We start from the raw sequence: 14,984 nt of genomic DNA on the forward strand, positions 1-14,984 counted from the left end.
TCTTCAAACTTGGTATACTTATTCCTTATACCCCAAGGAAGATCCCTATTGTTTTTGGTGCATGCCCGACCCCCCGGGGCAGAGCCACGCCCATTTCTAGTATTTGTTTGTTTGTCGTCTACAGGCCACATTTCTTAACTAATAATCTTGAAACTTTGCATACACATTCTTTGTACCCTAAGGAACATCCCTATCGTTTGGGGTGCATGCCCAACCCCCAGGGGCAGAGCCACGCCCATTTTCTTTTCGTGTGTCTTTGTGTCGCCTACAGGGCGCAATTCTTACTGGATTTTCTTCAAACTTGGTATACTTATTCCTTATACCCCAAGGAAGATCCCTATTGTTTTTGGTGCATGCCCGACCCCCAGGGGCAGAGCCACGCCCATTTCTAGTTATGACTTGGAACAGCTAAAGTTTTATAAAGTTCTGCCCCATGCTAACGTTAATACTGTATCATGGGGCAGAACTTTATAAAAACCAAACAAATTCTAATGGTTTTCTGAGTTGTTGCTCTTAATCAGATTTTAGTGTATTATAAATGTTTCATTACCGAAAAAAGTAAAAATATGCGACAACTCTTGTTGACTGCCCGGACGATTTAGCTGCTGTGGGTGTATGTTTCGTTACCTGGCAACCTATCTTTTTATATGCAGCTACATCATATAAAAACTATTGTTTTTATTTGTATCATTGTTGTTATTTTTGCACGCTTTTTAGGAGAAGTACACATTCGACTCAAGACGAAAATACACCAATATTAGACACCAAAGGAAACTTTTTATACGCCCACATTTTTATGTGGACATATTATACGGTTGCCCCGTCCGTCCATTAACATTTTTATACGTCCACATTCATAATGTGGACGTATATTGCCGTCGCCCCTGTGTGTGTCTGTGTGTCGCCTACAGGCCACAATTCTTAAGTGTTCATCTTGAAACTTTACATACTTATTCCTTATACCCTAAGGATGATCCCTATTGTCTTTGGTGCATCCCCGAACCCCAGTGGCAGAGCCTCGCCCATTTTTTGTATTTGTTTGTTTGTCGTCTACAGGCCGCATTTCTTAACATATCATTTTGAAACTTTGCATACTTATTATTTATACCCTAAGGAACATTCCTATCATTTGGGGTGCATGCTCAACCCCCAGGGGCAGAGCCACGCCCATTTTCTTTTTGTGTGTCTGTGTGTCGCCTACAGGCCACAATTCTTAAGTGATCATCTTGAATCATTACATACTTATTCCTTATACCCTAAGGATGATCCCTATTGCTTTTGGTGCATGCCCGACCCCCAGTGGCCTAGCCACGCCCATTTCTTGTATTTATTTGTTTGTCATCTACAGACCGCATTTCTTAACGTATCACCTTGAAACTTTGCATACTTACTCCTTCTATCCTAAGGAACATCACTATTGTTTGTGGTGAATGCCCAAGCCCCAGGGGCAGAGCCATGCCCATTTTCTTTTTGTGTGTCTGTATGTCACTTACAGCCTTCAATGCTTAATGGACCCTAAGCCTGACCTCTATTATTTTTGGTCCATGCCCGACCCCCAGGAACAGAGCCACGCCCAATGTTTATGTGCCTTTTGTGTCGCCTACAGACCGCAATTCTTAACAGATCCTTTTAAAACTTTGCATACCTATTCCTTATACCCTTGGTGATTGCCCAACCCCCAGGGGCAGAGCCACACCCATTTGTTCTTAGTGTTTCTGTGAGTTGCCTACAGGCCATGATTTTTAATGGATTGTCTTTGAACTAAGGATATGCATTCCTTAAGGACAACAACTGCATGTCCTGACCCTCAGGGGGCGAGCCACGCCCAATTTCTGTGTTTATCATTTATAAGCCGTAATTCTGAATGGATCAACTTGGTACTTGGCATATGTATTCCTTATAGCCTAAGGGCGTCAACTATTCATTCTGGTGAATGCCCCGCCCGCCAGGGGCAGAGCCACGCCCAATTTTTGCCTGTAGCGCCCAAAGGCCACAATTCTGAATGGATTATCTTGGAATTTGGACATTATTTGGTATACTTATTCCTTATACCCTAAGAATGGAAACTATTGAGGTTGTCATTTCAATAACAGGGTGGTACCTATTTATATTGTTCCATATCCCACCCCCAGGAGCAGAGCCACACCCATTTTTTGTATTTATCGTCTACAGGCTGCAATTCTGAATGGATCATCTTGGAACTTTTCATATTTATTCCTTATACCGTAAAAACAGCAACTATTTATTTTGATGCTTCCCCCGACCTCCTGGGGCAGTCTCACACCCACGTTTTTGTTAGTATTTTGTCTGTAAATTTGGCAAAACAAACCCAATGCCTAGCCTTCTTTGCCTCCTATCATATTACAGCCATCTCATATTTCATTCTCTTCATTTTAAAAAGTACCATATCAATCAAAGCTGGAATGTGGACGTATATTGCAGCGTTAGCAATGCTCTCGTTTTAATTGAGCTAGAATGTTCAAACTTGTTGTAGGTGTTTATTCGGTCAATGCCTTTGTGGAGTTCAAAGATGAGCATTTTCTGCTTAGGGTAAGCAGAGATAAGCAATTTGATTGGTTGATGCTTTGGGACACGATAACTTTAGTTCTAATTAAGTGAGAGTGATGAAACTTGGTGTACAGTTTCATTATTCAATACCTTGACTAAGTTCGATAATGAGCATTTTCTGCATAGGGTAAGCAGAGCGATAAGCAATTTGATTGGCTGAGACTTTGGAACACAGTAACCCTCCTTCTCATTGAGCTAGAATGTTCAAACTTGGTGTAGGTTTTTATTAGGTCAATGCCTTGATGAAGTTCGAAGATGAGCATTTTCTGCTTAGGGTATGCAGAGATAAGCAATTTGATTGGTTGATGCTTTGGGACACGATAACTTTAGTTCTAATTAAGTGAGAGTGATCAAACTAAGTGTATAGTTTCATTACATCATTGATCAATACCTTGACTAAGTTCGATAATGAGCATGTTCTGCTCAGGGTAAGCAGAACGATAAGCAATTTGATTTGTCTATACTTTGGAACACAATAACTCTCATTCTAATTGAGCTAGAACGTTGAAACTTGGCGTAGGTGTTTATTAGGTCAACGCCTTGATGGAATTCGAAGATGAGCATTATCTGCTTAGGATAAGCAGAGATAAGTAATTTGATCGGTTGATGCTTTAGTGCACGGTAACTTTGGTTATAAATTATTATAATTAAGTGAGAGTGATGAAACTTAGTGTATAGTTTCATTACATCATTACCTTGACTAAGTTCAATGATGATAATTTTCTGCTTAGGCTAAGGAGCAATAAGCAATTTGATTGGTCAAGAGTTTGGAACATAACAACCCTACTTTTAATTGAGGGAGAATGTTTAAACTTGATGTAGAAGTTGATTAGGTGAATGTCTTGACTAAGTTCAATGATTAACATTTCAAGCTAAAGCTAAGCAGAGCTAATCAATTTCATTGGTCGATGCTTTGAGACAAGATAATTTTTATTCTATTTGATAGAGAGTGATGAAACTTAGTGTATAGTTTGATTGCTAGATACTTTTGAAAAAAATAAATGTGCGATTAATTAAAGATACATTATTGGAGATAAGATAAAGAGATGGCAGTTCTCGCTATAATAGTTAAAAACTAGATAGTGTAAAAGTAATTTGCTGAAAATTTCAGTCAAATTGATCCACTATGAGCCGAGAAAGAAGCCGGTGAAATTTTTGCATAGTCTGGGTTATCATTACTAAAATCATTAATATAAACAGCATAGTCTTGATTATCCACTTTTTCTGATTTAATTATCTTTGGCCGTTAGTGGCATATAGGAATCTAATCCAGCCTACATCGAAGGCTGGCCTTGACATCGAGAGTTTATTATGGTCTGGATAAGTTAATTAATGTCTAATTGATAATTTAGATAACATTTCAGGCCTAAAGAAAGACTTGTAATAAGCAGATTTTGCTCTTGCATAATGCATGTTTAATATGTGTCATCTATTTATTTTGGGATTTCGGCAGGGGACATCAGCCTCACAGTTGGCTTGTTGTTTTGGGTAAGGCAGTTTTTCTGTTATTTTTAGAGCAAAAGTACATTGTGGTTCACTTATTTCATCTAATTAGTAAAATAATATGTACATGTACCTGATCACATATAATAATTGTGTAGCAATAATATTTTCAGGAAGCTGATCGTGAAAAAAAACATGGACTTGACAAGGCATATATACTGGATGTGGGCCTGGCCTGCATCTATTCTTATACAAATTGAAAACAAGTATGGTGACAGTTTAGGGCGTCAGCTTTTTTTTTTATCTATTTAATTGCGTAGTTTTGAAATCCCACAGCAGCTAAATCGTCTGAGCGTTCCTCAAGGGTTGTCGCATATTTATTCCTTTGTAGGTAATTGGGGGCCTTAACAAGACAGTTCCATACAGATCAGATTATAAATTTTGTAGTTTGAGGGTTTACAAGGTTCTACAAACTGAAACAAGGGTCTCAACTCTGGAAGTAATCTACAGAAATTGTTGAAATTTGACAGGCTTTTCGTTTTACTAATTTAAATAATGCATATAAATTTCATACAGATCACATGATCACTTTTGTCATTCAAACGTTCACAATCGCCATAACTCTAGAAATTATTGACGGAAATTGCTGAAATTCAATAGACCTGTTTCACAAATTTAAATGATGCATATAAATTTCATACATATCGGATGATAACTATCATCAATCGAGCATTAACAAGGTTTAACAAAGTGAAACAAGGGCTATAACTCTAGAAGTAATTATTGTAAATTGCTGAAATTCAATAGGCTTTTTCGTTTCACTAATTTAAATCATGCATATAAATTTCACAAAGATCAGGTGATAACTTTTTGCCTTAGAGGGTTCACAAGGATCAATAAAGTGAAACAAGGGCCATAATTCTAGACATAATAAACAGAAATTGCTGAAATTCAATAGGCTTCTCCGTTTCACTAATCTAAATAGTGCATATAAATTTCACAAAGATCGAATGATAACTTTTGGCGTTGGAGCGTTCAAAGGTTCAATAAAGTGAAACAAATAAAATGAAATGAAATGTTCTGCTCCTATACTGGGCTAATGTAGACGGAAAGTGAAACAAGGGCCATACATGTAACTCTAGACGTAATAAACGGAAATTCGATAGGTTTCTTCATTTCACCAATTTAAATAGTGCATGTAAATTTCATAAAGATCGGATGATAACTTTTGGAGTTAGAGCGTTCACAAGGTTCAATAAAGTGAAACAAGGGCCATAACTCTAGACGTAATAAACGGAAATTGCTTAAATTCAATAGGATTCTTCGTCTCACTAATTTAAATAATGCATATAATTTTCAGAAAGATCGAATGATAACTTTTGACGTTCGAACGTTCACAAGGATCAATAAAGTGAAACAAGGGCCATAACTATAGACGTAATAAACGGAAATTATTGAAATTGAATAGGCTTCTTCGTCTCACTATTGTAAACAACATATATCAATTTTAAAACAATTGGATGATAACTTTTGGCGTTAGAGCGTTCACAAGAAATTGTGGACGATGGACGGACGGACGGGGACGACGGCAATATACGTCCACATTTCAATGTGGGCGTATAAAAACTGGACATATCTTGACCAATAGAGCTGCAGAAAAATACTATTATAGTTTGGAAAATGCTTTATATCTGTTAAATGGTTATATTTATAATTTATGAGAACACAGTAAAATTTACACTGAATGTTTACATATTTTTATGACATATATGAATAGTATATGGGTCATTCCACAAATGAGGGGTCCGATTGAAAATTCATACAGATCATTGCTCAAAGCAGCAGAAACACCTATTTACTGATCACCAATTGTTTTAAAAAGTAATTGATCATGTAATATGTTTATTATTTTATACTTATGTTCTATTAAAACATAGAAAATTGGTTTGAGGTTAAATTTTTCTATGTTGCAATTCGTGGTGTCCCTGAATTTTTGTGTTGCGTTTTGGGGACATTTTGTACTCAACATTTTAAAAACTGGACCATGTTGAGCACAAGACTAATATTTCCAAATATTTTTGCGAAACATGCAGCAGAGAATCTAAGATTCTGTTTGCTAATTTTTCATTTCTTAACAAATGGTAAGTAATCTCAGTGGGAGGATTTTTATTCACGTCTCGCAACGTAAATTTTTACGTTGTATTATGGTTAAGAATGCGTTTGCAAGAGAACCTTGCAGGGACCGGCACATGGTGGGTGACCGATTTTCACCATTTTTTTTATGTATGATGGGTAACCCCTCAATACCCCACTGCCACAATTTTAGATCAATCGAACAATTTTTAGAGCATAGAAAAATTTTGAAATTTTAAGACCGAAAAAAGCCAAAAAAATCATCATTTTCAGGCCACTTTTCAATTATTTCGTACAACTAAACTACGGCGAGTAGATTAATGAAACTTTATAGCGTAGTAGATATGGTTAGTGAGTATACATTCTAAAAGTTTGATGGATTTTCATGACGCGGTTTTTGGTATAGGGACTTATTGCTGCAAGGTACCAAAATAGCTCAATTTAAGTATGTTATTTTATTCTATCTATATCTCACCCACTGCGGGTTTAAGTATATTTTTGGAATGCTGACTGAAAAGGCAATGATCTATAGTATTAAGATCAAGAAAAAAATTGGGTGGCACGCGACCCGTTTAGTAGTAAATAATTTCCATTTTTGTACAAAAATAACGATTTTCAACAAAAATGACGAAAAATAAACCGCTTTATTTACATAGTGAAAAGTGTAACATGGCACCTGAAACCAAATTAACGTGGTTTCCAGTTCCATTAAGAGCAAGCCATAATAAAAATAGAAATAAACAAATAGATATAATCGCAGATTATATACTTTCATCAAAAAATTCAAGTTTAAAAAATGTTCCATTATCAAAACTACAAATATTTATTACTATCTATCTATCTATCTATCTATCCAATAAGTATCTAATCACGAAAACTGAGCTCACAATTACACCGTTAAAATTTATCTATCTATCTACCCAATAAGTATCTAATCACGAAAACTGAGCTCACAATTACACCGTTAAAATTTTCAAACGATGAAGTTTGAAAAGCTTAATTTACTGTAAATGCCAAAAGAGCTGCTCTTGGTAAATACAATTAATCTCTCTAGACTATTTGTCAACATTTTATTAATTCGGCAATATAACCTCATGATCTAGTAGAAGGATGATGAATTTTTGAACAGCAAATCGTAAAAACTAAATAGTGTACTAGTCATATACATCTGTCTATACTTCACAAACGAATCAAGCGATATTTCAAAAAGACAAAAACAAATTGTATATGAGCGTAAGGTCACTATTTTAGCATACTCCCCGCAGTGTTTAGTTTGATTAGACCTAATCCCACTCAACACTGCCGTAATGAAAGCAAATTTCTGTTCCAAATTATGACTCGTCAATAGTCCGATTAACAACCAATACCTAACTGCGTAACAATATCATTCTGGTTTAAACAGAGTTTCAAATATGTTAACATAACGTTACGTCATGATTCACGAAATTTATTACGCCCAATTAACCGGTGCATAGCAGAATATTGCAGAAAAACTAATTGCGTGACAAACTAGGCTATCAACATGGCTACAATGTAAACAATACTGTTTGGAGACAAACAAAACTTTCACCGTTTTTAATACCTTAAATCACTGTCCAAAATTTTAGGGAAGACCCCAGATTAAAAGAAAGACTTTACTTAGGAGCGATTTGATTGAACGGAAAGAATAGACACTCCCCCAAAAACGTAAGTATCAGAAGTCAATCCAGCAATGGCCAGAGCGGCATTTCTCTGGCTATTGCTTCAGGAATATGCTATTATAGTTTCTTTCGGATAACTGGCTACTAAACCGCATTTTATTTGTGCAAAAGACGGGAAAATGAACAGCTGATTTCATCCACCATCTTGGATGCTGGAGTGCAAATCTAACTTCGGCCTGATGAATGATAATAATAATAATATTAATATGTACATTTATATAGCGCAAGTACTCCATGTACAGAAGCATGTCCACTGCGCATACAATTAAATTAATTTAATTAATCTTGATAAGTCTTGCTGTAAAACAAGAAAGGGTTTGAGATGATTTAATGATCTCTGGAAGATTGTTACGCAGTTTAGGCGCTTTCACTGAGCACGATCCGTATCCAAATGATATTAATTTTCACCTTGAGCAACAAAACTGATGAATGTGTGTTCGGCCGGAGGTTACTCGGGGGAACTTGTATGTGCATAAAGTTAGATAATTATATTTGAGCTAAGCCATTCACTGTGAATGATTCACATACTGATACGTCAAAGACAGACTTTTGAAGATGATTGGCAGCCAATAGATTGATTTCAGAACAGGAGTAATATGAGAGTGTTTTGATGATCTGGTAAGAATTCGAGCTGCGGTATTTTCTACAAGTTGATTTTTTTTAATATTGGCACTAGATGTTTCTAATAACAAGCTGTTACAGTGGTCAATCCTTGGGAATACCAAAGAACATATAAGTGTAGCAGCTGCTTCCTGGCTAATAAAGTTCCCGGACCAAAGATAACAGTTTCGACAAATTTCACTAGTATGACTGTCCATGCTCAAATTGGACCCCAAGAGGACACCTAACCTCTTCACAGTGTCTCATGGTAAAAAATATTGCATCTCGAACAACAACGTCATTTGAACTTGTATTTTTCAGATGTTTATTTTGACCACATAAAATACATTCTGATTTACTTAATTCAATTAAATTTAATTTCAACATATTTCTTGTCATCCTATCTTTAATGTCATGTGTACACAATTTGATGTCAGAATAATTAGGGAATGAAACAGTTTTTGAAAGGGAATAACTTGCGATCAGCTGTGTATCATCTGCATAAGAATGTCGTCCTAGAAACCATGATTATTGATTAGTTGTCCCAAATTCTTAGTATACATTACAGAAAGGACAGGTCCAAGGACTGATCCTTGTAGAACTCCCGAATCATCTGTACCGGCCCTACACAGAGTTGCTGGAAGGCGGTTGCATGGGGCATTATCGGGCCTAATAATCCAGGCAATGAATGATTTTATTGGAAAAATGATGTCAAAAATGAAGTCATTTTCTTCAAGTTCGACCATCAAATTTAATATGAAAGAAATCCATGCCAGTCATTTTGTCAAAACCAAATATTAGTATTAGTAGTCCTCAACTTCCATTATTAATAGAATTGACCTCTGCCCCGCAGTGGGTGAGATATAGCATCATGAAATTTATATGTTTTAGCATATAGCAAAAACTATGTCTCAAAATAAATTCCTCATAGCCTCAAATGGTTTCGGAAAAATTTAATAGTCATATATATTGAAGTAGTACACATGATGATTCATAAAAAAAAATAATTAAAAAAAAAAAAAATCAATAGACAATGTTTGGGAAATATTTGAATTTTGGGATTTTTTTTCTCAAAAAAATGACGATTTTTAACTATAAAATGGCCATAGCTGGTTCTCCGTAACTACAAGGTTGGTGACTCTCATATTTCATGTGGGGTATAAGGGGTACCCAATGATCAAATCTGCAAAGTTTGGTCAAAATCGCCGGACACCGCTTGTGCCGTTTTTTTTAAATTTTGCATGATTCTCTCGCGAACTCACTCTTAAGTTAGCCACGATCTTAACTTGAAAAATCAAACCAAAATGTTTCATCTTAATTCCATTTTGACAACGTAATAAATAACAAATTCCGAAAACATAAGCAGTTGTATTGTGTAAAATTGTCTGTGAAAATTTTATTAGCTTTGTCGATATTGAAAATCGAGTCCCTCGTTCAATTTACGAAGTGCTTGTTTATGCCGCTGGTAACGCCCTCTATTAGCGGCGAATTACGTCAGAGAGAGATGTTTAGTTTATGGTCACATGACAGACATACACAAAGATTCCGATGGCCTGGCGAATGGATATTTTCTAAATTAAATTGAATCAAAGTTTAGCGTCCCTGTATTTACGTTGTTATCGAAATTACGTTGTGATGTGAATTTACCCCCTGCATATGACGCATAGATGCCGAACGTTATAATTGCTGAGTCCAAAATAACAGTATTCTTCCATAGATGAAAATTATCGCTTCCTTGATATTCAGGGATAACGTGACAGAATGGTCGCGGTGTCAGAATATTATTATGAAAATGGGAAACCAAAACTTTTGTGTCCCTATTATTAACTAGATATTGTATTAGTATATGCGTATGTAACCAATGCTACATTATTTTCTTTGCTTTCCGGTAAACAAGCTAACAATCTTGAAATGTTACCTAAGTCTTTTGTTTCATTGTTTTGGGTAAAAGAATTCACAACGTAAGCTATTTAAAGGGACACAACCAATTCTCAAAGACTGCTACTTATTTTGATTGTTGAAAGTTTAATATTTTTTTTATATTTGAAAGTATATTTATTTTTCAAGTTTTAAAGGAGAAATACTACATAATATGGTTTGATTTAATTATTAGTAGGCAAGTCATCAACATTTGGTGTCCCTTTGCACGTGAAACTACAGTACTCCGAATCACAGTAAACCTTCCATGTTGATTTTTCATGATAACTGATTTACAAGTAGTTCATATCGATTGTTAACGTCATACAAACTTCATCAATTTTGCAAAATCTTTATTTTATTACAGAAACTGTTCAGTTTGTATCGGGAATTTGGGAATATCGATGTAATCGACATTGACTGGCAAGAGGTGTTGGCACAAATATACACTATTTCTGCTTAGACTTCTAATAAAGTTGCCTCGTTTCAATAAAAATAATACATCATAAACACATTAGTATATCTTATATATGCACAGAAATTTAGCATTAACAGTCTAATTTGGTGTCCCTTTACACGAGAAATCTGTACGTAACCTGTCATGTAAAATCGTTCATTTCTTTTCTTTGGAACTCGACATGGCACACATTACTCATATTATTTGTATAATTTTATAAGTGATTGAGATAACTTAAAATTTTAGTACCTATGTCACACTTTGGACCCCTCATTTGTGGAATGACCCATATTCAATTGCAGACTTTCAGTAAGTTCCTCAGTAAGTTTTAATAGTTTACCGTCTTTTGAAGAAAGCAGGGAACTATCCATCTGCCTGTCTTTCACACCTTTTGGAACACAATAACTCTGCTTCTTACTATAAGTTAGAATGTTCAAATTTTTACACTTTGTGTAGTTGTTCGTTAGGTGAAAGGGAGGGTTGGGTTGTCTAGTGGTTTAATGCGTGGGAGTGAAACCATAAGCTATGTCATTGAGTCAAGTGGCATGGTTTCGTTTCCCTGACAAGGAGGAGGATTGCCTGTCCAACCTTGTGGGTTTTCTCCGGGTCCTCCAGTTTCCTGCCACTGCTTAAAACTCCTACACACAAGCGAATCACTGACATAAAATTGAACCATGTGTTAGTCCTGAAATGACTGGGTTCAATGATGAGCATCTTCTGCTGCTTAAGGTAACTAAACAGAGATTAGCGATTTCATTGGTCAGAACTTGGGACACAAGTTACTCAGCTTAAGAATAAATAATGTGACAACCCTTGTGGACTGCCTGGACGGCTTAGCTGCTGTGGGCGTATATGTTTGATGCCTGAGAACATATCTTATCATAAGGGTGTTTTTCCCACATAAGAGGATTTTGTCCATAGGAGATAATGTTTGGTTACCAATTTCAAGATGGTCTTTTACATAATTACATTAACTAAATTTTTTTTTGTTTGTAGATTGTGCTAATGCATGGTTAGAAACATTACTAGATGTTATAGATCTTTTACCTAAAGATGTTATTAAAAAAGAGGTAAATTACGAGGAATTATATTTTGGTTTGAATAAGATGAAGCTCCCTCTCAATATTATACTATTATAGTATTGCAGACAGTTTCTGTTTGAAAGGAATTGGTCGCTTTACATAATGACAGACTAATAGTCTGGAGGCTTAGTGCGGAGGGATGTCCATCAAATGGGCACAAAACCAGACCAAACTTTTCTATAGTAAAATTTCACATAGAATACGATGCCGGGTGGTAATCAGTCCGCCGTTGGGCGTTTTCAAGATATTCTGGGTCAAAGGTCATTTGCACTGAAATTGAATGTGCAGCCATTCTTGTATCATGAAAATAAACTGAAAATGATCGAAAGTAGTCACCCTTTCAATAAAAATGTAAACTTGCTAAATTCACCTTTGTTCTTTGTGACCCTGGAGGTCAAAAGGTGAAATTTTCCATTTTAGCACTAGGAAGATATAACGCAATAAATGTCAGCGTAAAATATAAAAACTAAAGCAAAACCTGTTCTAATTAATAGTTGGAACATTTAAAATGTATCTTTAGGTGGTCTTAGCACCAAACTTTTACTTTGGAACGTCGAAAAAGATCTTGCATAAAAGAACCAAAATACTTCGAAACCTGTTTCAAAAATACATAAAAGCTGTCAAATCAAAATCTCTCCAAATTAGTTTTACAATGAATGCTATACATAATGATACTAGTTGTCTGAAAAAACAATTGAATAGTTTCATGGCTGGATTCCAGTCTGCAGGCTGCGTCACAAAGCCGGCTAAACTTTTCCCCGCTAACATTTACCAATACAACATTTATATCCCGTAAGCTTTATGTACAATGCATCCATCAGTTTTATCTGTGTCCATGTTCCGGTGAAATTCATGAAAACTCATAACAAATTTGCAGACCTTTAATCTCGTCGTCAGATACATGTTTTCCGGTCACAGATTTAATGCATCCATCGGTTTTATCTGTGTTCATGTTACAGTGAAATTCATGAAAACTCATAAAAAATTTGCAAACTTTTAATCTCGTCATCAGATACATATTTTCCGGTCACAGATTAACGTCGGTTTTCCCAGATTGGGATTCCCAGAAACCTACGCATCTTGCAGGCTAGAGTCCAACCCTGAAACTATTCCACTGTTTTTCGGACAACTAGTTTCATTATGTATAACAATCGTTGTGAAACTGAATCAGGGAGATTTCGAATTGACAGTTTTTATACGCCCACATGGAAATGTGGTCGTATATTGCCGTCGCCCCCGTCCATCTGTCCGTCGGTCCGTCCGTCCGTCCATCGTCCACAATTTCTTGTGAACACTCTACAGTCTACATTGATATATATTGTTTGCATTAGTGAGATGAAAAAGCCTATTTAATTTCAATAACTTCAGTTAATTTCTTCTGGAGTTATGGCCCTTGTTTCACTTTGTTGCACCTTGTGAACGCTCTAACGACAAAAGTTATTATCCGATCTGTATGAAATTTATATGCATCATTTAAATTAGTAAAACAAAGAAGCCTATTGAATTCCAGTAATTTCCGTTAATTACATCTAGAGTTATGGCCCTTGTTTCACTTTGTTGAATCTTGTGAACGCTCTAATGACAACAGTTACCATCTGATCTGTTTGAAATTGATATGCATCATTTAAATTAGTGAAAGGAAGAAGTCTATTGATTTCCAGCAATTTCCATTAATTACGCCGTGAGTTATGGCCCTTGTTTCACTTTGTTGTACCTTGTGAATGCTTTAATGGCAAAAGTTATTATCCGATCTGTATGAAATTTATATGCATCATTTAAATTAGTAAAACAAAGAAGCCTATTGAATTTCAGCAATTTCCGTTAATTACATCTAGAGTTATGGCCCTTGTTTCACTTTGTTGAATCTTGTGAACGCTCTAATGACAACTGTTTGAAATTGATATCCGGCATTCAAATTAGTGCAACGAAGAAGCCTATTAAATTTCAGCAATTTCCGTTAATTACACTGTGAGTTATGGCCCTTGTTTCACTTTGTTGTACCTTGTGAATGACAAAAGTTATTATCCAATCTGTATGAAATTTATATGTATTGTTTAAATTAGTAAAAGGAACAAGCCTATTGAGTTTCAGCAAATTTCTGTTAATTACATCTAGAGTTATGGCCCTTGTTTAACTTGTTGAATCTTGAGAATGCTTTAACAACAAAAGTTATCACCTAATCTGTATGAACTTCATATGCTTCATTTTAATTAGTAAAATGAAGACGCCTATTGAATGTCAGCAATTTCCGTCAATTACTTTTAGAGTTATGGCCCTTGTTTTACTTTGTTGAACCTTGTGAACATTCGAACGACAAAAGTTATCATCCGATCTGTATGAAATTTATATGCATTATTTGAATTAGTAAAACGAAAAAGCCTGTCGAATTTCAACAATTTCTGTAGATTACTTCCAGAGTTACGGCCCTTGTTTTAGTTTTTAGAACCTTGTGAACCCTCAAACGACGAAAATTATAATGTCATCTGTATGAAATTGTCTATTAAATTCCCCTAATCAGCTACAAAAGAATAATTATGCGACCACCCTTGTCGACTGCTCGGACGATTTAGCTGCTGTGGGCGTATGTTTTGTTGCCTGGCAACCTATCTTTGAAACAGGTTTCAAAGTGTGTTGGTTCTGTTATGCAAAATCTTTTTCGATGTTCCAAAGTAAATGTACGGTGTTAAGATCACCTAAAGATAAGTTTTAAATATTTCTACTTTAAATTAGATTAGGTTTCACTTTATTTTATACGCCAACATTTTCATGTGGACGTATAATGTCGTCGCCCCTGTCCGTCCGTCCACAATTGTTTCTGAACACTCTACAGGTCACAATTTTTATCCGATTTCAATGAAACTTGTTAAATTTAGGTTTATCACCATAAGATCTTGGTTCCTTTCGATATTGGCATGTATCGGACTGTAACTTCATGGATTATGGCCCCTGATTGTACGAAAAAGCACGTTTTTAGCTTGTGAACATTGCAGAGGTCACAATTATTATTTGATTTGGTTTAAACTTGAAATGTATGTTTATAACCCACAGATCTCAGTTCCTTTCTATATTTGTGCATATCGGACC

The 14,984-nt window shown here is 35.6% G+C and overlaps 1 protein-coding gene across 1 annotated transcript in view; it reads left to right on the forward strand.

Annotated features, from left to right (window-relative positions):
* Positions 1 to 14,984, forward strand: part of LOC126820650 (serine/threonine-protein phosphatase 4 regulatory subunit 4) — a 197,375-nt gene that overhangs the window by 50,154 nt on the left and 132,237 nt on the right. The window contains exon 5 of the mRNA XM_050548731.2: positions 11,815 to 11,888. Coding sequence (XP_050404688.1) covers positions 11,815 to 11,888 — 74 coding nt within the window. The remainder of the gene's footprint in view (positions 1 to 11,814; positions 11,889 to 14,984) is intronic.

This window comes from Patella vulgata, chromosome 5 (genome assembly GCF_932274485.2).
Source record: "Patella vulgata chromosome 5, xgPatVulg1.2, whole genome shotgun sequence".
Taxonomy (NCBI): domain Eukaryota; kingdom Metazoa; phylum Mollusca; class Gastropoda; family Patellidae; genus Patella; species Patella vulgata.